At 43.8% G+C, this 26294-nt stretch overlaps 2 protein-coding genes across 7 annotated transcripts in view; both read left to right on the top strand.

Moving 5' to 3' along the window:
• Positions 1 to 2426: 2426 nt before the first annotated feature.
• Positions 2427 to 19640, top strand: LOC134212655 (zinc finger protein 37-like). Its single transcript, XM_062690694.1, has 4 exons — positions 2427 to 3136; positions 8219 to 9166; positions 9220 to 9996; positions 19364 to 19640. Exons 1-4 carry the CDS (start codon positions 3002 to 3004, stop codon positions 19535 to 19537), a joined length of 2034 nt encoding a protein of 677 aa, XP_062546678.1. The 5' UTR covers positions 2427 to 3001; the 3' UTR covers positions 19538 to 19640.
• Positions 19641 to 20986: 1346 nt separating this feature from the next.
• The window catches only part of LOC134212654 (nicotinate phosphoribosyltransferase), a 69111-nt gene continuing 63803 nt past the window's right edge, over positions 20987 to 26294 (top strand). For 4 of the 6 annotated variants that reach the window (XM_062690692.1, XM_062690689.1, XM_062690691.1 and 1 more), the window contains exon 1: positions 20988 to 21616. In XM_062690692.1, the coding sequence (XP_062546676.1) occupies positions 21505 to 21616 (112 nt within the window). In that variant the 5' untranslated portion in view covers positions 20988 to 21504. Of the gene's footprint in view, positions 21617 to 26294 lie in introns of all 6 variants that reach the window. The other 2 variants (XM_062690688.1, XM_062690693.1) reach the window with 2 other exon arrangements.

Below are 26294 nucleotides of genomic sequence, written 5' to 3'. Positions count from 1 at the left end.
TTTTCCCGAGATGGACAGTATCACATTATTATCGTATCACCGTAGGCATCAACTAATCCTATTCGATTATGTTCTCTAACATCATAGCCTCGCCCTAAGGATCATTGTGTGCTCTTAGATAGCGGTCTCACATTGAGGATCCACTACAATGATAATATTATGATCACCAGAGCTAATTGACAACTAGGCATTATCTTCAAGCTTGCCGCTAAGTTTCGAGACCCTCGATGCCTCATGCATACTATACTGGAATCGGGCGCGATCATGTGGTCCCCTTTCCAGGCATCTTGGATTCCCAGAATTGTGTGGCCCCAAATGGCCGGAGCGAACTGTTAAGACAGCAGCTCTCCGTGGGTGCGTGTGCAAGCCACGGAGGTCTAACCAGAAGAGGCCGAGTCATGGCTTGCTGCGCACTGATACGCACGCTGAGGTGTTAATGTGTAATCGCACGCTTATGGTGACTTACTCAAACCCCACAAAAATTGAAGCGTTTCAAATGAAATTCGTTAGATTTGATCTTCGTTTTCTCAGTTGGCTTGACTAATCAAACTTGCCACCGCATGAGCACCATTGTCGTCTCTTGAACATCGAACCGCTGGACAAATTGCACAAGTCATATTCGTCGGAAAGCTGCTTACGACTGCTTCGTCAACGCGACATCCTATTCTTGGAACAACGGCACAGAAGCTATGCCCTGCATGAACCAATTTGTTTTATCTGCCGACCCTTCAAAGAGTATTATCATGTGTTTGATTTCCATCTATCAGCTAACGTATTTTGACAACGTTTGCTGGACTTATTTCGAATTGTTATTCGTTATTCAGACTATGTTTGTCACCGGAATTAATATACACAAATAAACAATTTAAGTTTTTAAAGCTAAATAAAGTAAATAAAGAAAGTCTAAAACAGCACTGTTAGGTCGACAGGCGTATTATCCACATTTGGTTATATTTTCTGCTGGACACAATTTGTTGCATGGCTATAAAATCCGATTCGAATCTTCAATACGAAACAATGGGAGAGGTTCCTTCGTCAAATGCAACTTATTGGTGCCCTGTCGAATGCAACGGCTAAGGTAAGTGTCTTAAAATGTAATATATGTTTGTATGCAAAACAATAGCATTTATGGAATTTTCTAAATTAATACCCTCACTGAGAGATTTCATGGTAACCCGACTAGAAGGTCATATCAAAATTGTATCATCATATGTTATTATGTTATACAAAATTTTTAAAACAAAATTTGATAGAATATTTGATATAGTTGTTAAAATATCTAAATTTCTATCAAAAATTTCACTACTGGAAACAAAAAACTATCAAATTTTGAAACAATTTTATCATAAAAATAACATATTTTGTTAGAAATTTATAACAGAATCAGGTACAAAATATATTGTTTACTGTGCAGTTACAGGTCGTGAGAGGTCTCCAGATTGTGATCAACATTCAGAAATATTAGTTTTTTTTTCTGAATAAGAATATTTTTCAAGAACATGAAACTAAGAACATTACAAATTAGACAACTTTTTCAAATTATATCAGCGTTTGTGATATCTATGGCAGGAGACTTTGCTACGTCTATTTTAATTGCCTACTGTTGGGCAATTCGGTATTAAGCATTTTTTAAATCTTATTATGTTAAAATCCTGTTACAACATTTGAAAGATAATGGCTACTAAGAACAAAATTGTATCAAAATAAGTTATAAAAATCACAATATGTTAAAATTGTGTTAAGTTTTAGTAATACTCTTCTAGTCGGGAATTTTTATCGATAGTCATTATACAGAAAATGTTTTCTAGTATGGAGTCATTCCGTCGACGGGGATGTTTGAATAACTGCGTATTCCGAAAAATCCGAAACAGTTGAGGCGTTCTAGATACGGAGACCCTATGTTAAATCTGTTATTCAAGACTAATCTCATTTTTTCGATAAACGGTATAAAAATCAATAACATCGGTTTGTATTTCACAGAGTTGCGGTTAAATAATGTTTTGCTGTCCCGAACACCTGCACCTGCGAACTGCGAACACATATCAATGGAGACCCATGGTTCTTCACTTTGATCAAACACGTTAATGTTGAACTCGAAAGACGAAACCTACCAACACGTGCAACGCACCATGCGCCCCAACGGTGAAGCAGAATTCACCCACAACGATAAGCTTTCTCAGTGGCACGTGTTGTAAAATTGAGTGAGCGCAATTTTTAGCGCTCCACAATCATTTCTCACTTATACTGACATCCCAGACTACTCGCAACTTTTGATGGTGTACTATTCTCACTCAATCTCAACTGAACGATGATGGTATTCAAAGTCAGCTCAGCTCACCCACGATCAACGTTTATAGTTGGGAATGCAGTTTTACATTGTAACTTGCAGTGTGTGGAGCCACACTATCAACACTCGAACCAGCTCGAACGTTACGTGGTCACGTCGAACTGAGAAAAGAGTGATACTCATAAAATCGCAATTTGTTCACCTCAACGGTTATAGTTTTGGTGTATAGAAATGTACTCCACATACTCGGGTTGCGCTTAATCGTTCGCTCACTCTCGCAGCAGCAACAACAATAACCGTGAGGGCGCAATTTTGTTTCGTCAACGATTTTGGTACTTTTTCTAATGATAGACTCTTGTGGCGCACTTATCTCACCCTGTAGAAGTGATTTGTATCGTGGAAATTTGTGTTCGTGGAATAGTCAGGAACTAAAGATTCTGTACAACAAATAACTTCCCGCAAGATGTTTTGCTGGAGTACGAATTGAAGTGATTTTGTCAGCAACATCCTCGGAAAACCTTGAACTATACGAGGAGTAAGATTGAGTGGAAGGTAAAACCAGCAGCAGCACTGTGAATGATTCACGTATAAAGAAAGCGCGAAGAAAGCAGCATGTTTGTGATAGAGCGTGCTGCGGTGATATAATATATGAATCGTTACTAGAGTTGATTGGGCAGTTGAAGAATTTTCTTTTTCGGACAAAACAATTTAATCATGAGTTTGGCGCTCAATTTCGAACGCAAGTGTCGTACCTGCGGTACAGATATCTTGGAACTAACGTGTGGGATACCCATCTTTGGCAGTGGACTTCAGCTGGATCAGAAAATCCATCGCTATCTAGGACTAAATGTAAGTATCTCTAACATGTTTGGAAAAAAATCATCTTCATTTACAGATATCAAACTGCGTCATTGGAAAAGCGTACTTTTTGTCCCACTTACATTCACCAGCGAGTGCGCTGATGATGGTTTGCTATAGTCTACGATTCAGTGTTTTCAAGGAACGCAACACGAGAGAAGGAGAGACGACTGCGCGCTGAATCCTCATTCAATCAAACGTTGTGCACTCGATATGGCGTTGGGTTGGTGTGGGTGGCCTTGAGAGATTCCGTATGCGAGTGGCGATACCACTTTGTTCTCAGAATGCAATTTCCACGCGAATCGCGATGTAAATGTTTAACAACATTGATTCGCTCTTTAAGGGAATGCTTCTCATCAGATGACGCACACACATGCAACCATCCCCCAAGGAAAAAGAATGACCTCCACCATACTGACTACATCGCATAGCCAGCGTGTAGTCGATGCTTTACTCACAACGATTCGCAGCATATCATGACTCCCTGTGCTTCAATCGAACGAACACGCGCGCGCGTCAATGCTTAGCAACTCTCACGCACGCACCTGTTCTTGTGTTGTTATTTTGATCGCAGTTGTATCCAAAGGTGCATGCAGTGGCTCTTTGCTGCAAAAATGCGAGGAATACCAACACTTAAATGCGGATAGCCCCTCTCATCAAGATTGTGGACCAGTTTTCAGCGATAAACAGCTTCTACACTAATGCAAAAGCATGGCACCTTCTCAGCTCCATCGAAGGGATGCGTTATCATGCTCAAATGGTTATGACTAATACGTTGTTCATGTTCGAGATAAGTATCCAACATGTCGTTCTCAGCGAAATGACAACAAGCTGTGGTTGTGTTCCTATATACAATCAGAAAGTAAAATACAAACTGCATACAACTGAAATCAAAGCTATGAAGATAAAACTGTTGAAATGCGAAACTGTTTACCACCGTCAATCATGTTTATTCGTTGGATAATGAAATATGTTTGGACTTCATAATTTTTATGCTAAGAGAGTTAATCAACTCAGTTGAATTCAATTGATCTGTCAAAAGTTGAATTTATTTTTCTTCAAGCGTTGTGTTGAACGAAGGTGTTGAAACGATTAATTCGCTTCGCGTTCAAGTCAAGCGACTAGCTCAAAAGATTTGCCTAATCTAAAACGATCCTTATGTAAGATCGGGGCCCTCCTTAGCCGTGCGGTAAGACGCGCGGCTACAAAGCAAGACCATGCTGTGGGTGGCTGGGTTCGATTCCCGGTGCCGATCTAGGCAATTTTCGGTTTGGAAATTGTCTCGACTATTATGCCCAGGGCATAAAAGTATCATCGTGTTAGCCTCATGATATACGAATGCAAAAATGGTAACTTGGCTTAGAAACCTTGAAGTTAATAACTGTGGAAGTGCTTAATGAACACTAAGCTCTGTCCCAGTGTGGGGATGTAATGCCAATAAGAAGAAGTAAGAAGAAGAAGACTAAACTCGTCTTAGACGAATGAAAACCAGCAAATTGTGGGTTTTATTGTCTACCCAACAATCATTTTTTGCTTTATTGGGAAAAGTGGAATTCATGGTCTGGACTTAAATGTCTTGTGTCCCTGTAACGATATTTCCCTCACATGATTATTTATTTATTCAGACTAAGGCCGAAGTGGCCTGTGCGGTATATAAGAGTCTTCTCCATTCGGCTCGGTCCATGTCTACACGTCGCCAACCACGCAGTCTACGGAGGGTCCGCAAGTCATCTTCCACCAGATCGATCCACCTTGCCCGCTGCGCACCTCGCCTTCATGTACCCGTCGGATCGTTGTCGAGAACCATTTTCACCGGGTTATTGTCCGACATTCTGGCTACGTACCCGGCCCACCGCAGTCGTCCGATTTTCGCGGTGTGAACGATGGATGGTTCTCCCAATAGCTGATGCAACTCGTGGTTCATTCGCCTCCTCCACGTACCGTCCGCCATCTGCACCCCACCATAGATGGTACGCAGCACTTTCCTTTCGAAAACTCCGAGTGCGCGTTGGTCCTCCACGAGCATCGTCCAGGTCTCGTGTCCGTAGAGGACTACCGGTCTAATGAGCGTTTTGTAGATTGTCAGTTTGGTACGGCGGCGAACTCTATTCGATCGGAGCGTCTTGCGGAGTCCAGAGTATGTACGATTTCCAGCCACTATACGTCTCCGAATTTCTCTGCTGGTATCATTTTCGGCAGTCACCAGTGAGCACAAATTCTTCTACCACCTCGATTTCGTCACCACCGATGCCAACTCGCGGTGGGTGGCTCACATTATCTTCTCTTGAACCTCTTCCTATCATGTACTTCGTCTTCGACGTGTTGATGACTAGTCCGATTCGCTTGGCTTCCCTCTTCAGTCTGATGTTGGCTTCCTCCATCTTCTCAAAGTTACGTGCCATAATATCTATGTCGTCGACGAAGCCAAATAGCTGGACGGACTTATTGAAAATTGTACCACTCGTGTTAATCCCTGCTCTTCGTATTACCCCTTCCAAAGCGATGTTGAATAGCAGACACGAAAGACCATCACCTTGCCGTAACCCTCTGCGGGTTTCGAAGGGACTCGAGAATGCCCCTGAAACTCGAACTACGCACATCACCCGATCCATCGTCGCTTTGATCAACCGTGTCAGTTTATCCGGAAATCCGTGTTCGTGCATTAGCAGCCATAGCTGGTCCCGATCGATTGTATCATATGCGGCTTTGAAGTCGATGAATAGATGATGTGTGGGCACGTTGTATTCGCGGCACTTCTGCAGTACTTGGCGAATGGCGAACACCTGGTCCGTGGTGGAGCGTTCGCCCATAAAACCCGCCTGGTACTGCCCCACGAACTCCCTTGCAATTGGTGCTAGTCGACGGCATAAAATTTGGGAGAGTACCTTGTAGGCGGCGTTCAGCAATGTGATTGCGCGGTAGTTGCTACAATCCAGCTTATCGCCCTTTTTGTACACGACACCTTCCATCCACTCCTGCGGCAAAACTTCCTCCTCCCAAATCTTGGTAATGACCCAGTGCAGCGCTCTAGCCAGTGCCTCACCACCGTGTTTAAATAGCTCTCCTGGTAGTTGGTCAACCCCAGAGGCTTTGTTGTTCTTCAGCCGGCCAATCTCCTCCTGGATTTCCTGGAGATCCGGAGCCGGTAGAATTATGTCCTGCGCGCGTTCCCCCAGGTCCATCACCATACCGCCATCTTCGTCTGCCACATCGCCATTCAGGTGCTCTTCGTAGTGCTGCCGCCACCTTTGGATCACCACACGATCGCTCGTAAGAAGGTTCCCGTTTATGTCCTTACACATATCAGGCTGTGGCACGTGGCCCTTACGTGAACGGTTTAACTTCTCATAGAACTTTCGCGTGTTATTAGCGTGGTACAGTTGCTCCGTCTCTTCACGGTCTCGATCTTCCTGCTGACGCTTTTCCTTCGAGTTTTGTCTCGAGTTTTGTCTGTTCCGCGCCTGTTTATATCGTGCCTTGTTCGCCCTCGTGCGGTGTTGCAGCAATCTCGCCCATGCTGCATTCTTCTCTTCTACTAACTGCTCACATTCGCCGTCATATCAGTCGTTTCTCTGATCCGGGGGCACCGTGCCAAGTGCAGCGGTTGCGGTGCTACCAATGGCGGATCGAATATCTCTCCAGCCATCTTCAAGAGACGCTGCGCCTAGCTGCTCTTCTGTTGGGAGTGCCACTTCCAGCTGCTGCGCGTATTCTTGGGCTAGTCTACCGTCTTGTAGTCGCCCAATATTAAGCCGCGGCGTCCGACTTCGACGCGTGTTGTACACCGTCGAGAGTTTTGAGCGCAGGCATACTGCAACGAGGTAGTGGTCGGATTCAATATTCGCACTGCGGTAAGTGCGGACGTTCGTGATGTCGGAGAAGAATTTACCGTCGATTAGAACGTGGTCGATTTGGTTTTCCGTTTCTTGGTTAGGTGATCTCCATGTGGCCTTGTGGATATTTTTGCGGGGAAAGAAGGTGCTTCGGACTACCATTCCGCGGGAGGCTGCGAAGTTTATGCATCGTTGGCCGTTGTCATTCGATACGGTGTACAGACTATCCGGTCCGATGACCGGTCTATACATTTCCTCCCTTCCTACCTGCACGTTCATGTCACCGATGACGATTTTGACGTCCCGCAGTGGGCATCCATCGTATGTCTGCTCCAGCTGTGCTGTAGAACGCTTCTTTCTCGTCGTCGGGTAGAAGCGGGTAGGGCAGTGCACGTTGATGATGCTATAGTTGAAGAAACGGCCTTTAATCCTCAGCTTGCACATCCTTGCGTTGATTGGCTGCCACCCAATCACGCGTTGGCGCATCTTACCCAGCACTATGAAGCCGGTTCCCAGCTCGTTGGTGGTGCCACAGCTTTGGTAGAAGGTAGCCGCCCGATGCCCGCTTTTCCACACTTTCTGTCCTGTCCAGCAAATCTCCTGCAGCGCCACGACGTCGAGGTTGCGGGGATGTAATTCGTCGTAGATCATCCTGTCGCAACCTGCGAAACCTAGCGACTTGCAATCCCATGTTCCAAGCTTCCAAGCTTCCAATCGTGATCCTGGAGGGCCGTCGTGTCAGGGCTGTTTAGCGTCCCACCTAACACCAGGACTTGTATTGGACTTGGACCAATTAGGCGTCCCACCTAACACCAGGACTTGTGATCCTGTATTCGTCGCCTAGGTCTTTGCCAATTATATCGAATCGCATTATCTCTTATATTGTTCGTAATGATTGGTTTTCCAGGCGGCTTATTGGGCCTGCGCAAACCTCCTGTCTCGTCGGAGGGCCGTCGTGTCAGGGCTGTTTAGCGTCCCACCTAACACCAGGACTTGGGCTTGAGCGCTTTGAGCGGCACACGGTCGCTTTGGCGGAGCCTGCTTGCGGATACATGCAGCTTTTTATAGAGGTTTAACAGGGCCCACTGTCAAACCCCACCACATCCTAGGCAGGCGCCACAACTCGCAGATGGCCTGGGGAGGAATCATCAAGCCCTTGGACATAGTCCCTGCTGCCCCCGCATGAATAAACAGCTAAAAAATGTATTCAAAATGTCACCAATAAACTTTCTATTTTCAGATCGCACTACACGATGATCTCCCCAAATTCCTCTGCGCCACGTGTTTCATCAAAGTCGAAAGCATCGACAAATTTGCCATCCTTGCCAAGAAAACCGAGGAAGCCTATCTCGGTTGGTTCAAATGCATTCGTGCCAATCTAGCGAAGCACATTAGTCCCCAGCCGCCACCGTTGGCTCCGGTGCGACATGTCATCTCCACTTCCACCTCAGCAGCCCCGAAACCGGGACCCTCGATCGCACCGAAAATCGACTTCACCGCCCTTAAACAAGCCGTTGCCGAACAGATCAACCAGAAAGATGCACCCCTGGGTACGGCTCTGAATCCGATTCGATTGATCAAACCGGAAATATCGATCGTTTCGTACAGTGACCTGAAGTTGGGTCTGTTGATCAAAGATCAAGAATTGCTCAAACTCATACTGAAGGCGTTGCGGTGGGCTGAACACGATCAGAGGGCTACATTTGATGTGTTGATTCAGCGATTGAAGAGTACAACATTTAGGGAAATTTTGTCCAATCCGAATCTATTGAATGACAGTGATCTTACACAGTTATTGAAGTCGTATATTGGACAAGAAGCGTTCAATAAATTTTCTAGTGGTAACGGAAACTCCTCTGGAGTAAGCAATATTGATCTCAGTAATAGAGGTGTCACCATTAAACCCATTATTAACATTTCACCAGTAAAGGGGGAGAGATCGCAGGATAACAGTGAAACGGCTTCATGTTCCAATGTGAGGTCACTCTTCAAGAGAGAACCCTTGCCACTCAAAGAGGAGACCGTCACCCGAATGGAAGTTGGAGTTGATCCCAACCTGTTTATTGATGACGAGGAGAGTCAAGGAAAATCTAAAGTGGAAGCTAAGAAGAAAACCGAGAACTTTGTCACTATTCAGCTAATACCAGCTAGTTCAGCGACAAAAGGCAATACGAAGCACGAGGAAAAGGTAAGCTACTATTCAAACGCGGTCAATAGAATAATTAATATATGTTTTTCTAGATATCTGTGGACTCTCTAACTTGCAGTACTCTTGAAATCGAGCAGTGTTCAAGTTGTTCGAAAACTTTCCCAACTAGCGCAGAATTGCAAAACCATGTTATAGAAAACCATTTGAACAAAACACGTAATTCCACGTTGATCACACCACCAGAAAAGAAAGTGATCAAAATTCGCGTTAAAAAGAATAAAGAGCATGTAACCGTACCTATTCCGGTGATCCCTGAATCGCTGCCAGTATCAATCCCGCCGACAACGACAATTACGATGATCCCGACACAAACAAAGTCCATTGAAATAAAATCAACCGAAGCGGAAGCGCAAAGCCAAAGTATCGATCCACCACAGGTTCCGGTATTAAACCTACAGAAACCAACCGAATCTACGAAAGTCCAGAGCGAGAAATCCAGACGGAAGCGTGACATCAAATGGACACTCAAAATCGGACCCAAACGCACCAGAAGTCAAGGCTCCAATCTGGCGTGCAATGTGTGCAAAAAACGCTTTACGTTGAAGAGTAAACTGGCGCTGCACATGGAATCACATTCCATCCTGAAGAGCAAGCACACCTGTGACAAGTGCGATCGCGTGTTCCGAACGGCTGCCAATCTGGAAAAGCACAAGCGATTTCACGGCGGCGAGAAGTTTCCCTGCGATCGCTGTCGCAAGGTTTATCCCACCAGTAGTATGTTGAAGACGCACCGGCTCGCACACAGTGACGACCGGCCGCACCGGTGCACAATCTGCGAGAAGACATTCAAGCGGAATCAGGACTTGAAGGTGAGTTCGGATGTGGAGTGGATTGTAAAATAATGCTTTTGTCGGTAACGTTTCAATACAGCCTTACTTTCTACGACTCTACGTGATCATAAGATACGAATAATGCCTGATTTGAACTTTGAAGTACCGTTTTGACTCAAATCCCGAACATGACTCATATTCCGAACACTAACGTTTTAGAGCCTTGATACTAAACTTTTCTTATGTTTTTCGTACGGAGGACCAAGATTACAAACGAAATGAATATCCGATGGAAAGAACCTCGCTAATAAGGCTGAAATAGCCATTTCCCATCAAAAATTTCTATTGGCTCATTTGATTTTTAATTTATTTAAGGTCAACTTTAACAAAGAACACATATTTTTCATGCCTCTAGCTCTAACTATTAAAAAAATCAATTTTATTGGCATATCGGCATAACAGTGACTATCATTCACTGCCCGAGCCATCTCCAGAAAGGATGTATGGCAAAGACGGACGCTTCGATAATTTCTTCTTCTTCTTATTGGTATTACATCCCCACACTGGGACAGAGCCGCCTCGCAGCTTAGTGTTCATTAAGCGCTTCCACAGTCATTAACTGCGAGGTTTCTAAGCCAGGTTACCATTTTTGCATTTGTATATCATGAGGCTAACACGATGATACTTTTATGCCCAGGGAAGTCGAAACAATTTCCAATCCAAAAATTGCCTAGACCGGCACCGGGAATCGAACCCAGCCACCCTCAGCATGGTATTGCTTTGTAGACGCGCGTCTTACCGCACGGCTAAGGAGGGCTTCGATAATTTAATTATTCTCAAATGGCCCTCGCATACTTCAACACCTTTCAAACAATTTTCACACTTGTCGCAACCTAGCGATAACATTCGGATTCCGTTTCTTTCCCATCTGCTTTCGCAAACACGGAAAAAAAATATACATGCAAATTTCGAACAACTTTTGTTTTCTATGAAAACTCAGGAGAAATTCCTGTAGAGTTTCCGAAGAAATTGCAAAGGATTTACTGTAAATATACAAAAAATGGACAGACGGGGACAGTCTTGGACCGAAGACCACAAAGCCGAAAGATGTTTGTTATTTGGCAGAACAAATATGTCACTTCCTTCTCCAAAGCCGAGTATCGTTGACGGGCTAAGACTTTGGTTCTTCTGGTTTTTGTTCGCTCTTTTTGCTCCTCTATCTTCCTCCAAGTCTCATCGGTGATCCATTGTTTTCTCTGGGTGAGCAGTTCTCCCAGATTATTCTCGCTAGTGGCGATGAAAGCATTCTTGATAGCGGTCTATTGGTCTTCCACGCTGCCACCTTTCGGAATATCTGCAGCACGTGTCTCCAGTTCTTCAACGAAGGACCGTTTCACCGTGGCTTCTTTCAGTCAGCATGTGTTGAACCGTCGTCCGACTCTCTCCTACTGCCAACAAATTCGCGCAATGCGCCGAAGGCTCAGTTTCCTATTTCAGTTGACGTAGATGTGGTCGATTGGAATTTCAGTAAAGTTTTTCTTTTTCGTTCATTTCGCGACGACTAAAACACGCACTGTACTTACTTGCTCGATAGCTACTGCAAACTATTCAGTGTCGTTTGGCCGAACTTGTCATTTATCCAAAAAAAGTCGTTAGGACGAACAAGTTATTTGACCGAAAATGCCTTAAAGTCGAAATAGTTGTTTTGCCAGAGCCATTTGGTCGAAAGGGTCGACATTCTTGTCCAAACGACGTTACATAATTGATGAAGAGCCCTTTCTGCTAAACGACATTTTAGAGAAAACGGCTTTCAATCAATTTCGAAACTCAAGCAAGGATCAAAGGTAGTCGAATTCATCGACCCCCTCGAAGGTATGTCCGTCTATCGTACACAGTAAAATATTCTGAAAATTAGCCACGACGGAAATCCTTACTGAATGTAAAATTTGGTGACAGAATGTATACTAGATCATGATTTTCAATTTCTGTGATGTAAACGATAATACCGTTGATATTTCCATTCAACATGACTTAATTTTACATGCGTCTAACGGAAACCTTGTTGTGCGAGAACGTGGCTGTCAAATCAAACCAAAACAAATCCCATTCCATTTCATGCAAACCGCAGCTGGCGCTTATTTTATTCATATAAGCATCAGTCAAATTGAAATATTCGGATGTTTGTACAAAGTGACCCTCATAACGCAGCATTTCATCGCTGTAACTCAATGATTTTATAACATCCCTTCGAGAAATGTGTGATGAATTCAGTATACTGAGTCTCAAACATTCGCGTCTCGAAGAAATTTCCGTGTCATGTAAATTTAAGTTATCGTTCAGTCTGATGAAGAATAATCAAATCGACAGAACGCTTAACTTGATACTCTTTCGTCGGCTCGCTTTCAAGAAGTTGAAATGCACGAGTGGCTAACAAGGTGGCCTCTCACTCTGTGGATTGAAGTTCGATACCCATGTTGGTCGTATTTTTTTTATTTTCTTATAAAAATATAAACTCGTAAATTACAGCACGTGTGAATTTAAAATAACCTATAACCTTACGTTGCTTAACACGGAGGTCAATTTGTTACATCTACTTGAACGGAAATTCACAGGTTTCGTTCGAACTGTGTAACACTGCTTCCCAGGCGGGTCCTGTCGTGCTCGGTTCCGCCCACAAGCATGTACTTTGTCTTCGATGTCTTCACCACCAGTCTAATTTTTGTTGCTTCACGTTTCAGGCGGGTGTACAGTACTGCCACCGTTGCAAATGTTCGGCCGACAATATCCATGTCATCCGCAAAACAAATAAATTGACTGGATCTGTTGAAAATCGTACCCCGGCTGTTACACCCGGCTCTCCGCATGACACCTTCTAGCGCAATGTTGAACAACAGGCACAAAAGTCCATCACCTTGTCTTAGTCCCCGGCGCGATTCGAACGAACTGGAGTGTTCGCCCGAAATCCTCACACAGTTTTGCATACCATCCACCGCTGCTTTGATCAGTCTGGTAAGCTTCCCAGGGAAGCTGTTCTCGTCCATAATTTTCCATAGCTCTACGCGGTCTATACTTTCGTATGCCGCCTTGAAATCAACGAACAGATGGTGCGTTGGGACCTGGTATTCACGGCATTTTTGAAGGATTTGCCGTACAGTAAAGATCTGGTCCGTTGTCGAGCGGCCGTCAACGAAGCCGGCTTGATAACTTTCCACGAACTCGTTCACTAATGGTGACAGACGACGGAAGATGATCTGAGATATCAATTTGTAGGCGGCATTAAGGATGGTAATCGCTCGAAAGTTCTCACACTCCAGCTTGTCGCCTTTCTTGTAGATGGGGCATATAACCCCTTCCTTCACTCCTCCAGTAGATGTTCAGTTTCCCAGATTCTGACTATTAGTTTTTGTAGGCAAGTGGCCAGCTTTTCTGGGCCCATCTTGATACCATCCTTACCATCTGCTTTATTGGTCTTTAGCTGTTGAATGGCATCCTTAACTTCCCTCTAGGTGGGGGCTGGTTGGCTTCCATCGTCCGCTGAACTGACGTGGTCATCTCCTCCGCTGCCTTGACTTTCACTGCCTGTACTCTCAACGCCATTCAAATGTTCCTCGTAGTGCTGCTTCCACCTTTCGATCACCACACGTTCGTCCGTCAAGATGCTCCCATGCTTATCCCTGCACAATTCGGCTCGCAGCACGAAGCCTTTGCGGGATGCGTTGAGCTTCTGATAGAACTTGCGTGTTTCTTGAGAACGGCACAGCTGTTCCATCTCCTCGCACTCCGCTTCTTCCAGGCGGCGTTTTTTCACCTGAAAAGGCGGGTCTGCTGTCTCCGCTTCCGTCTATAACGTTCCAGGTTCTGCCAGGTACCTTGATGTAGCGCGACTGTACGCGATGCGTCCTTCTCCTCCAGAATCTGTCTGCACTCTTCGTCGAACCAATCGTTCCGTCGACTTCGTCCCACATACCCGACATTGTTCTCCGCTGCGTCGTTAATGGCTGCTTTAACTGTATTCCAGCAGTTCTCAAGAGGGGCCCCATCGAGCTCACCCTCTTCCGGCAACGCTGCCTCGAGATGCTGCGCGTATGCAGTGGCGACATCAGGTTGCTTCAGTCGCTCTAGGTCGTACCGCGGCGATTGTCGGTACCGAACATTGTTGATGACGGATAGTTTTGGGCGCAGTTTAATCATCACCAGATAGTGGTCAGAGCAGTGTTGGTAAAAACTCAAAATCTCAAAACTCATGGATGATTCAAATCAAGCGTGAGTTGAAACGCACCCAACTCAGCACCTAAAAACTCATGGATGAGTTGAATCATCCATTTGAATCATCGTCAGTTTTCTTTTGTTCTCCTTCGTTAAAAACAGTTAATTGACGTTTGTCGCATAAAATATTAGACACTCATTTACTGCCGGTGGACGCATAAGTGTCCCATGTGACTTTTTGTCAATTTTGAGATTATGTCGCCAAACATCCTAAATTAATAAGCATTTTCAGAATATGAGATAAAAAAAGCAGTTTGTTTTGAAAATTGTTGAAAAAATTTAGAGCCGATTTGTCACATTTTGAAAAGTGGACGCATATTTGTCACATTAAAAAAATGGACGCATATTTGTCCCACTAAATCATTTCGATAATAAATAACGACAATCATAATAATATCAATTATATTCTGCATCGTAAGAACTTCATATATGTAGGATTCAGAAGTTATTTATAAATCACGCTTGGGAAGGCTCATAAACCACACAACTTCAAAGGATAATGAGATAGATAGATAACGAGAAATTTGTTAGAATCTACTTCTCATTCGAATGCTGAAAATGTGTAAAGTCAATATATTGGAGGATCTGAGGCTCCCTAAATAAATTTACATAGTTTATGCATAACCATTGATAATTTAAAATGTTCGTACTTGGATCAGTCTCGTCTATCAATCATATAACAGTTAAGATCAGTGTGTTTTTCTGCAACTAAACATTTTATTTGAGAAAAAATCAAACTTAACCATAATACTATTCAGTCATTTCATTTGATGAATCGTCCGATGTAGTAGTCGTTGTAGGAAGATCAACAAAAAACTATTTTTCTTTATCAGTTACGATAGGTAGAACAACCGCTAAAAGAGAAGCCTTCCTGGTCTTATCAATGCCACGTGGTGACTTTTGCCACAGTACATTAGCTTCGATGGAGAAATTCGCACGTTCGACTATCTTGAGCTGTTTTTTTGAAAACAGTCTGCAGTATTTGAACTCGTCACTGCTAATGTCTTGAGAGTATCCAAGTTCAAGCCGCCCTTTCTCAAAGATAACTTTTCGCATTATGTCAATGTACGGACGAGGCTTACAAGAGTTGGTGTACTGGGAAACGTTCAACTTGTTTTGCAAAAAGTATGTTACTACATGCATATCGAGTGTCTCAATATTTTTCTTAGCATTTGCAACCGTTCGTGGCGCATTTTTGTTTCAACTGCAGCATGAAACGAATCAGCGGCCATAAATGTATGCCCTGGCTCAAAATACTTGAAAATTATTTGCTCAGTCTGATCTGCGATGCTATTCACGAAAAGGATGATGTGTTGGAAAAGATTCCAGTTTTTGTTCTGCGATGAACAGTTGTCCAGCCAAAACGTTATTTTCTTCAGGTGAGCATACTTCTCAATAATTTTGGCAAAACAACTGAGCATGTCATTGGCATTGCGACCTCTGATTGCCTCGGACCAAACACATGCCAACACAAAGGGTTTCGTTGAAAACCAACAACCAAGATTATGCTTTTAAATCCGTCTAGCCGAGGAAGTTGTATAACCTAAAAACAAATAGTTGTAAACCGTCACTTGTTATACATAATACGAACAAGATCGAGAACGTTACCCAGGACCATGCGAACCCCGAAAGGTTTATAAAACATTGCAGTATTGATATATACAAAAACTTACTTTTTGTAGATCAACTGACAGTACGATCTCGTTAGGTGTTGTAAATTCACCATCTACATGATAAGCCTTCCGTGATTCAGTGTATCGCTTTTGATGCAGTGAGTGTTCCATACATATATTGCATTCCGCAAACATAAAACATAAACACGCGAAATGTCAGACGTAACAACAAACACTGTACCTCAGTGGGACTGTTATGCGTCCATTTTCCGAAATCTCAAAGAAATTCGCCGCATAAGCGTCCCAGTACATATTTTGATCGAATAAATATTGGAATATCCAAAACTTCGGGGAAAAAAATTCGGGCTGCATAGAAAATAGTACCAATTTATCAATAGTTGTGACTTGAACTGTTTTTGGTGCATGAATAGTAAGATAAATGCGAAACAAAATTTTGAACTTTAAATGCGTTTTTCTTAATTCCCCAATTTGTAACATGGGACACTTATGCGTCCACCGGCAGTTTATGTATAAGCAAAAAATTGCCCCCAAATTGATTTAAAATTCGTTTTTAAACCAAACTGATTTTTTGGCAAATGAGTGAAATGATGCGTTTTAGCATGAAGAATTCAAGCGTGATGCATTCCTTTGAAATCGCAGACGATTTTGATCGCACGGGAGCGCTCGTTGATTGAGATTTATTAGTGATTTTACCAACACTGGGTCAGAGTCGATGTTAGCGCCACGATATGTCCTGACGTCGATAATGTCGGAGAAGTGATTCGATAATGGTCGATTTGTGATTCTGTCTGCAGTGATGATCTCCAGGTGTACCGATACGGAAGGCTGTGTTGGAAGTAGGTGCTGCGAATGGCCATATTCTTGGAGGCGGCGAAATCAATTAGTCGTAGGTCGTTTTCGTTCGTCAGCCGATGAGCGCTGAATTTTCCAATAGTCGGTCTAAACTCCCCTCTTGGCCAACCTGAGCGTTCAAATCTCCTATGATGACTTTGACGTCGTGGCTTGGGCAGCTGTCGTACTCACGTTCCAGCTGCGCGTAGAATGCGTCCTTATTATTATCAGTGCTTCCGGAGTGTGGGCTATGGACGTTGATTATGCTGAAGTTGAAGAACCGGCCTTTGACCCTCAACCTGCACATTCTTTCATTGATCGGCCACCACCCGATCACGCGCCTTTGCATATCGCCCATCACTATGAAAGCTGTTCCCAGCTCGTGTGTGTTGCCGCAGCTCTGGTAGATGGTATGATTACCTCTAAACGTTCGCACCATTGATCCCTTCCAACAAACCTCCTGCAGCGCTACGATGCCGAATCCACGGTCCTTGAGCACATCGGCGAGTATGCGTGTGCTCCCGATGAAGTTGAGAGATTTGCAGTTCCACGAACCGAGTTTCCAATCGCTAGTCCCTTTTCGTCGCAGTGGTCTTCGCCGATGGTTCGGGCCCGTACTCTTTTTTTGATTGTTCGTTGCGTGAGTTGCAGGGCCTGACACCAAACCCCCTAAATTTCCGGAAGTGCACAGTTCACCACAGATAACAGATATTTAGGCTAGAACAAATTTTATTGAAAATCCTGTGTAAACTTTTAAATTGATATACGTTGGCACACTACTGCTATCTACTCAACTGATTGCGGCAGTACACACGGACGCAGCTGATTAACAACCGTCGAACGCAACCAATGCATTTGACAGCCGCATTCGGGCTGCGTTTTCAATAACAATGATTCTTGCGCCATCTCCAATTGATTGCCAAACGCGGTCCCAATTAAAAATACATTTGAATTAACGGTTGCGGATATTTACACACGTATCGGATGCCAGCCTCAATATCTGTTATCTGTGGTTTCACTTAGAGTCCCTCGCTGGCACTCGGACGATAATCAGCCGCCCCTAACATGGAGAACAGACCCTGTTGTGAGCCGTTTCTAACATGGAGTACAGACGCTCAGTAAGATTGGCACCTTCAGAGAGGAGCAAACGCCCCTTCTCTGTCAGCATACGACCATAGTTCCCACCGGGGTTGGTTACCCGATCTTCCCTAAGGTTCCTCGTATGCCGGCCAGCACCACGAGGAGGTAGGGTTAGGAGTTACTGGGTAAGAGGCTAAGGACCGTGAGATGGGGTCTATTTTATACCTTCAGGTACGCAAAGTACCAATGGTACGCTTTACTCAGCATGTGCCGTGCCGTAATGTACAAATTTCGCTATAATATCGAATAGGGCTAAAGTTATGGGCCAAAAGCAAATTTTCCCCTACATACATCTTCAGATTTTTTTTAAATGTTTCCTCCAATGTCAGACGATAGTTAGAAGACTTACCTTACGAAACTTGGTTTTAAAAATCAACTACGGATTATGAATCCTTATTCCAGATTTCAATCAAAATAGTAAAAATTAGTGATTTTTTAATAAGTGACCGCTACCAGGCCCGCTATTAGATTTGTAGCTCTCCTTGAAATTTACATCCATTTGAGCTGGGCCCGCATTTTGTTATGCTAGCAGCTTCAGAACTTCATACCACAGAACCACAGACACAACAACAAGAAAGAAAACAGCAACAAAATATATGTATATTAAAACAGATATGGAAACTTGACTGAAGAGAGAAACATTAACTTAGGTATTTGGCACTTCAAACCGAAACATAATAGATTTACGCTTTAACTAATCTTATTGTTCAAGCACTATCAGTCGTCAATCATTCCTGTGGGCAAGGATGTTATCGATCATTTGTAATTTGCGTTCGATCATTTAGTACTTAGTTCGTCAATAACTCATTACAAAAGCTGAATTTCAAAATGTCTTTATGATGGACTTCTAGTGCGAAGGTTTTTCTACAACGCTGCCTATTGGTTCGTTGACTGAATTCCACTAGTAACGTAGTTATAGCTACAGTTTCAGTAGCTTAGATTAAATGATAACAAAATTCCACAATTGACATTTTTATTTCATCGCCGACGTTTCGATCCTTCATCGAGCCCTGAAGAAGATCCCATCCCTGAATCGAAACGTCGGCGATGAAATAAAATTGTCAACGCTATTATTCATGACCGATAGCCAATCCGAAAATCGAACGTGATCGAACCATTTGGTTTAAGTTACTTCAACTAGCGTTATAACTCCGTTATTAGTTGAATTCTTACAACGAACCATTAGGCAGAGTTGTAGAAAAACCTTCGCACTAGAAGTCCGCCATACAACACATTTTGAAATTCAGCTTCTGGAATGAGTTATTGGCAAACTACTAAATGATCGAACGAAAATTACAAAATGATCGATAACATCCTTGCATGTGGGTAAATTTACGATTAGAAGTCACGGTATGAAAGATTTGAAAATCCATTTAGAATGGGCGAGAAAACACCGTGACAGAATAATTCGTTCGCGGCGAGGCCTAGGTTCTTTGAATCCGATTAGTCAAGTTGAAGTTAAAATTTAGAAAATATAAAACATTCAAATTATGATAGAGTTAGTTATTTTTAAAAATTTCTTCGATTATTTTCAGTTTCACCTTAACCAGCATACTGGAGCGCGCCCTTTCAAATGCCCCCAATGCCAGAAGTCGTTTGCCAGCTCGGGAAATTGCTTTTCGCACCGGAAACGCATGCACCCCTCGGACATCACTGCGGCCGAGGAAAGGGAGGCGCAAAATTCCCCAAAATCCGTTAAGAAGCAATAAAATTACCTTGTTGTTAAATATTTTTTAGTCGGTTTAGGATGAATTTCCTCCCCATTATGAATTCAAACGTTGAAATACACATCCACTGTGATAAAAAGTACAATGAAGTAATTAGTTTGCCACCAGGAGTGCTGCAAGTTTTGAGTGTTAATTTTAGTTATGTAGCCACACGTGGCACAAAAACCACGTGAAGTACTGCGAAAGTTTAATTGTAAATTTAAAAGTTTATTCATTTTGTTGCATAAAGGTTTAGAAGTGTGTTAAGGAATAAAGTGAAATAGAAACAACGGATCTTCTATCTGGCGTTAATCATCCGAAACTTCAATCTCCCCTAGCAACGTATCCAAGTCGCGAACCAAACAATCTTCTCCCTCGCCGCACTGCGAGCGTCGTCCATCAACATGCAAGACGTCAAATTTGACCTTCAAAATACCTTCACCGGTGGGCCGTCCTCGTAGCTGGAGCACTATGGAAGATACAAAACACTCTACTAAACAACTGTATTTAAGCAGGAACATCAAATGGCATCAATGAAATTCGATGCACAAATAATAAAACAGTATAAAAACCATACAAAGAACGTAGAAGAATATCAATATCTCATTGAATCGTGATACATTTTAAGTAAGCCCAGCCCACAGCTTTCAACATCAATGCCTTCGATCCACGTTCTACAGTCGTCCGCTGGCGATTCGCGGCCGTTTCACTCATACACAGATAACGGTACTCGTCGTAGTCTGTCGTAGTAAAACAACGGTCTCCTTTGGGTGCGTTGTGTTGTCGTCCGCTAGACAGCGTAGTATTTATGTAGTGTATAGTTCGGTTTGCTATGGTCATGCTGCAAACAAGGGTGAATGGAGCAAAATTTTGGTCGAAAATCAAGAATGCTTAAAAATTATTCAAGTTTAGCAATTTAGAAGCCAACATTCAATATTACAGTTAAACCTCCATGAGTCGATGTTCTATGACTCGATATCGACTAATGGAAGCAAATTATGCCATATTAAAAAATATTTTCTGGGCTACTGTGATGGTCCCTTCAAACAGCTTCCCGAGGCTTTTCTATTCCACATCTCGATATTTCCATGAGTCGATGGTCCCTTCAATATCGACTCATGGAGGTTTGACTGTATTCAAAAATTATTTGGAGCACAACGTTGCATATTTTCTACATTGACGGTTGGGAGAGGATATCATAACAATACTTGTTTGTGCATAAGCTTCAAATCATATGTACCAAAATTTTGAACTAACTTTTGTGTTTTAAATAAAAGACACCCATTCTCCCACAACAGACATCCTGGCAACGTCCTTGCGAATGTAATTGGAAACGAAACCGTCAAATGTGGAACTGATTTAACTAATATTGACCAATGTTATGTTGCAGTTACTTCGCTGTGCACGGTCGCGGTTTCCCATACATAAACCAAAATTGCAACTTTCATTGACATTCAGTTCAGTCGTGCTTTCGATTTCGTTCGGTTCGGTTCGCAAAAACTAATCTCATCTCTCCGGGTCCGGAGCAGTTTGATTGCTGTCTGCTTCTGCTGCTGGCTGAGGGCAAGGGCACCGCATACCTACATCTCTGACACTGTGCAGTGGGAAAAAGCTGAGAAGAACAGGTTCCTCTGAACGGTGGTGCTGATAGTGGCTCCACTATCACCTTGATTTGCAAGTCAGTGTCTCAAGTGTTGTGTCGCGCAATTTCGCAAAATAGCAGAAAGTTTGGTGACACTTTTGAGTCCCACGCGGAAAGAGGAAAGTGTCCTCCCGCTCAGTGTTGGTGAACCGATTAATTTGGGAGGTTTGATTGTGCCCGACGCGGTTGGCTTGGCTGATAAGTGGACACCAGTGTTGGTAAATTTCCGCGACTGAAACAGTGTCCCAAACGACAGAAAGAAGTTGGTCAAAATTTATACAAATTAGTTGTGATCATAAATCAGCTGTTAGTGAAGTGGTAGAGCTGCATGATGTCATCCAATAACAGCGTTGACTTGCTAGAGGATGGCGCCTTCGCCGCCAGCAAAAACAGTTGGAATCGGTACTATTCCAACAGCGTAGTCCAGCCTCTGCTAACTGGTAGGTTCTCTAACGCGCTTGCATCATCTATCGACTGCCTAATCGACGTAATTATGAGCTCTCTTTTGAATAGGCCGCTGTATATGCCTACCCTGGTGCTATGTGGTTTTCTCTTAATATTTGCTCATACCCAGTAGGGCACTATAGGCACATTCCTGTTCTCTCGTGTAAATGAAAATTTCACTTCTCGTTGATAAGAGCTTTTTGCATCACTTTGTTGAAACGCGATGGTTTATTTTGATGTTTACATCTAATTTCAGTGTTTACCAGCTATGTTATCTAAGACACTTGTTTACATATAAGTTCAATCACGCTCTAAATAACGAACAGATTGAGTAATTGATTGAGTGTTCTTACATAGTAGCATATGTATGTATGTATATAAATATTGGCGGTAATATAGTTAAGGGTTTCCAATCATGCAAATTTAACAATTCTCGCTTAACTTTTCAAAAGGACCTAAGCAACATTTTTTTCATGAATTAATTTGAATACTGCAATCAATAGATTTCATGTTCTGTTGATTGCGCTATTCAAACAAATTAATTCATGAAAAAAATGTTACTTAGGTCCTTTTGAAAAGTTAAGCGAGAATTATATTATGAATTTAAATTGAATAGTAAAAATCTTTTTATATGAAGCTGTATAATTTTTTAAAAGTTTATAATTGAAAAGATAATTATTAATTAAAAGCTTTCTATTTTTTCTATACCCACAGAAATACTAACTATTTTAAAATGCCCAGATTTTAACCCTCTAATGCCCAAGACCACCTTTAGACGGGGTATTTTGATTATTTTTTTTTAATTTTCAATTGATCAGATTTCGAAAAGTTTTTTATGTTGGTCAATAATATAAACTTCAATGCAAGTTTAAATGTGGTTTGAAGTCAATTTTCAAAGTTCTACACATTTATAAAAAAATATTGAAAATTGAGTAATATTTTGTTCCTCAGTGTTTTCGCTCGTAGACATTTGAAGAGTGAAATATTTGTAGTTAAGTATTTTTCTACAACTGACCTTATTATATAGAAGGTTATAGTGATGAACTTTACACTCTAAAATATTTATCCAACTCGTTCATTCCAGTTCGAGACAGCAACACGTACGGACGTGTTTTTTGCTCGCGCATTTTTTTTCGAAGTGTTTTTTCTCGTTCGTTCGCTGTTTACGTTTTCGCTTGTCGCGTTGGCGTTATTTTCTCCCGGACCCGTCATGGGAGACTCGGTGGCCGATTCGGTCGCTGGAAAAGTGCCTAAGCGCACTGCTCTTGGAGGCGCGGGTAACCCCTCCAAGCAGCTTTGCAGAGCAACGTGTTCTCGCCGTTGCCGCTTGATGACGCCGGCAATCCGCCGAAAAAGAGGAAGAAGCAGCAATCGCAGCTGCCGCAGGTGCAACCGGAGCGGAAGGAGAAGTGCCCGCCCGTGTTTGTGAAGGGCGATCCGCCGGATTTACGCCCGAAAATTCGCCAGCTGATCGCTAAGGGGCTGAAATGTACTTTTCGGCTCTGCAGCGAGGGCGTGAAAGTGATGCCGGCCAACAGGGACCATCATCAATCCGTCGTGGAGTTCCTCGAGGTCCACAAGTATGAGTACTACACTCATGACCACCCCGGCACGAAGCCGCTCAAGACTTTGCTGCGAGGACTTCACGACATGAAGGAGGAAGAGCTCCAAGCAGAGCTTGAAAGTTGCGGACTGAAGCCAGTAGCCGTCCACAAGATCGCTCGTCACGACAAGGCGAGAAAATATCGCGACCAGCTTTACCTGATCCATCTGGAGCACGGCTCCACTACCTGGAAGGAACCTGAAGCTGGTTGGCGTTATAAATTACACCGTCGTTGACTGGGAGCGATATCGGCCAGTGCACCGCGATGTCACGCAATGCACCAACTGCTTCAATTTCGGGCACGGCACCAGGAACTGCCGCATGAAGCCGCGCTGCAACAAGTGTGGCGAACCCCATCCGACTGACGAGTGCGACAAAATGGAGGTGGCCGATCCCAAGTGCGCCAACTGTGGCGACAAACATCGGGCCACCACAAAGGGCTGCCCAAAGCGAGCCGAGTTCCTGGAAATCCGGAAGAAGGCTTCCACCAGGACCATTCCGAAGAAGAACCGGGTTCCTGTAATCAACGAGGTGAACTTTCCAGCCATCCCGGCTCCCCGTCGTGTGATTCCAATACTCCCACCGCTACAGCCGCACAAGCGACTGGCAGCGGCAGCTGCATCGGTCCAAGCTCCAGCATCGTCGGCACCATCCACCAGCGAATGGCCCCCGCTTCCTGCTCCTGGGTTCCGTCGGCAGTCGGAGAACGAAGCTGTCCCACCGGAAGAATCTGCCCCGCTGTACACTCCGGAGCAACTGATGCCGATCTTCGCGCAGCGCGCCACTCGACTGCGCGGCTGCAAAACCCGATTCGACCAGGTCTTCACACTTGGCATGTTCATCATTGAAAATGGCTGCTAGGGTGGGCCTGGTCAACTGGAACGCTTGCTCGCTAAAGAGCAAAACAATCGAGCTGAAGGATTTCCTTGAGGAGAAGGAAATAGACGTGGCGTTCATCACCGAAACGCACCTAAAACCGGAGGTGAACATCAACATCCCGGACTTCCGCATCGTGCGACTCGACCGGCCGACCAGGGGAGGTGGTGTGGCCATCGCTCTTCGATACAACATCAATTGTCGTCTGCTTCCAAGCTTCCAGCTCAGTGTCATCGAGGCCATCGGTGTCGAAATCACCACTTCGGTCGGCACAATCGCGCTCATCGCGGCGTACTGTCCAACGCAAGCCAAAGCCGGCGATGGATCATCGGCTGCCCTTCGGAGGGACATCGTCAAGCTGACGCGGAGGCAAGGCCAGTATATCATTGCCGGCGACTTGAATGCCAAACATCAAGCCTGGGGCAACAGTCGCGGCAATCGAAACGGCACCATCTGGAGCAACGACATGGAGGAAGGCCACTACACGATCCTGAGCCCGGATTCCCCCACTCGGCTGAGTCGGTCCGGTGCCCACGCAACGCTCGACCTCTACATAACAAACCTGAGTGACCACGTCTCGCAGCCGGTTGTATACCAGGAGCTCAGTTCGGATCACTATCCGGTGGTGGCGGAACTGGGCTCCTCGGTCAATCGGCACCAGCAGTTACGGCGGAACTACCACCGAGTGAACTGGCAGCGTTTCCAGCAGTGCGTCGATAACACCGTCGACTACGAGGTGCGTCCGGAGACGCCGGAAAGTATCGACCGCCAGCTGTGCGCTATCGAGGAGGCGATCACGGCGGCCCGAGAGCAACACGTACCGACGGCTCGGCAGGTAAGCAACTCCTTAAACATCGATACACTCACCAAAGATTTGATTCGATTGCGGAATGTCACTCGCAGGCAGTTTCAGCGTACTGGACTGCCTGAACTTAAGGCACGCTGCAATCGAATCACAAAAATTATCAAGGCCAGAATGGTGGACCTCAAAAATAACGATTTCTCGAATAAGATCCGCAGGTGCCCAAATAGGATCTGAATCCTACACCAAACAGAGCTATGTATTCAACGCCTTGGTTGTTGAAGACAAAAATGCAAAACGCAATAAAAACAATAAAAACACATTTGTGGGATTTGACTGATGGACCAAAAATCTTATAAGGAAACCTCGTCATATCTCGCAATGGGTAACACATTGGACGTTTCTCTCGGGGCACAGAGAGATCGTCAGTTATTTTAATTTGTTGATTGTAGTGTTAATTATTTATTTTTGTATGTTCGTAAAACTTTTTATTGTAATATGGCTCCCCGACGAAAACCATGTAACTCAGGTGTTGAGGACAAGATTCTTCACTTACCTAGTTGTAAGTTAAGTAATTTTAAGCTCTGTCACCTTGAATGGTGTTTTTTCCTGTTTTCTGGCATCTGTAAGTGATGCGTCAGGAACTATGTTTTGGTTACCGTCTTTTGTTATCGCTACCGTTACCGTTATGTTATCTTTTCTGTAACCTATAGCAATGCTCGAAGTTCCATCGTTGTATGGACTATTTGTTTGAGATTGCGTAATTTAAGTTAGATTAAGAAGTAATCGTCCTCCTCAACACCTTTCCTCCAATCAAATTGACGAAATTTTTGTGGATGCTTCTAGACCATCCACAAAAATTTCGTTCCCGTTGGTTGAAGGTTGTGTTACGGTTCATTTTATCTTACATGTTAGTGACAAACGTTTGAGTGGATTTGTGTATGTTCCATTCCTTAATGTTCTTGTTTGGGCCTGAAGATAGGCAATTAAAATTATAAATAGAGGAATTCCCAGACACAGACTTTATATTGCTGGTGCCACATGGCACAAATTAATTGAGGGTGCCCAGATAGGATCTGAATCCTACACCAAAATAGAGCTATGTATTCAACGCTTTGGCTGTTGTAGACAAAATGCAAAACGCAATGAAAACACATTTGCGGGATTTGACTGATGGATAAAAACCTTTAATGAAACCTCGTCATATCTCGCAATGGGCAAAACATTGGACGTTTCTCTCAGGGCACAGAGAGAACGTCAGTTATTTTAATTTGTTGAATGAGCTGTAAACTGTTTATAATTGTATGTTTGTAAAATTTTTATTGTAACATGGCTCCCCGACGAAAACCTTGTAACTCAGGTGTTGAGGACAAGATTCTTCACTTACCTAGAT

The sequence above is a fragment of the Armigeres subalbatus genome, chromosome 2, assembly GCF_024139115.2.
Source record: "Armigeres subalbatus isolate Guangzhou_Male chromosome 2, GZ_Asu_2, whole genome shotgun sequence".
Lineage (NCBI taxonomy): Eukaryota > Metazoa > Arthropoda > Insecta > Diptera > Culicidae > Armigeres > Armigeres subalbatus.
The sequence above is the reverse complement of the archived record's forward strand: the minus strand, read 5'-3'. Positions and strand labels throughout refer to the sequence as shown.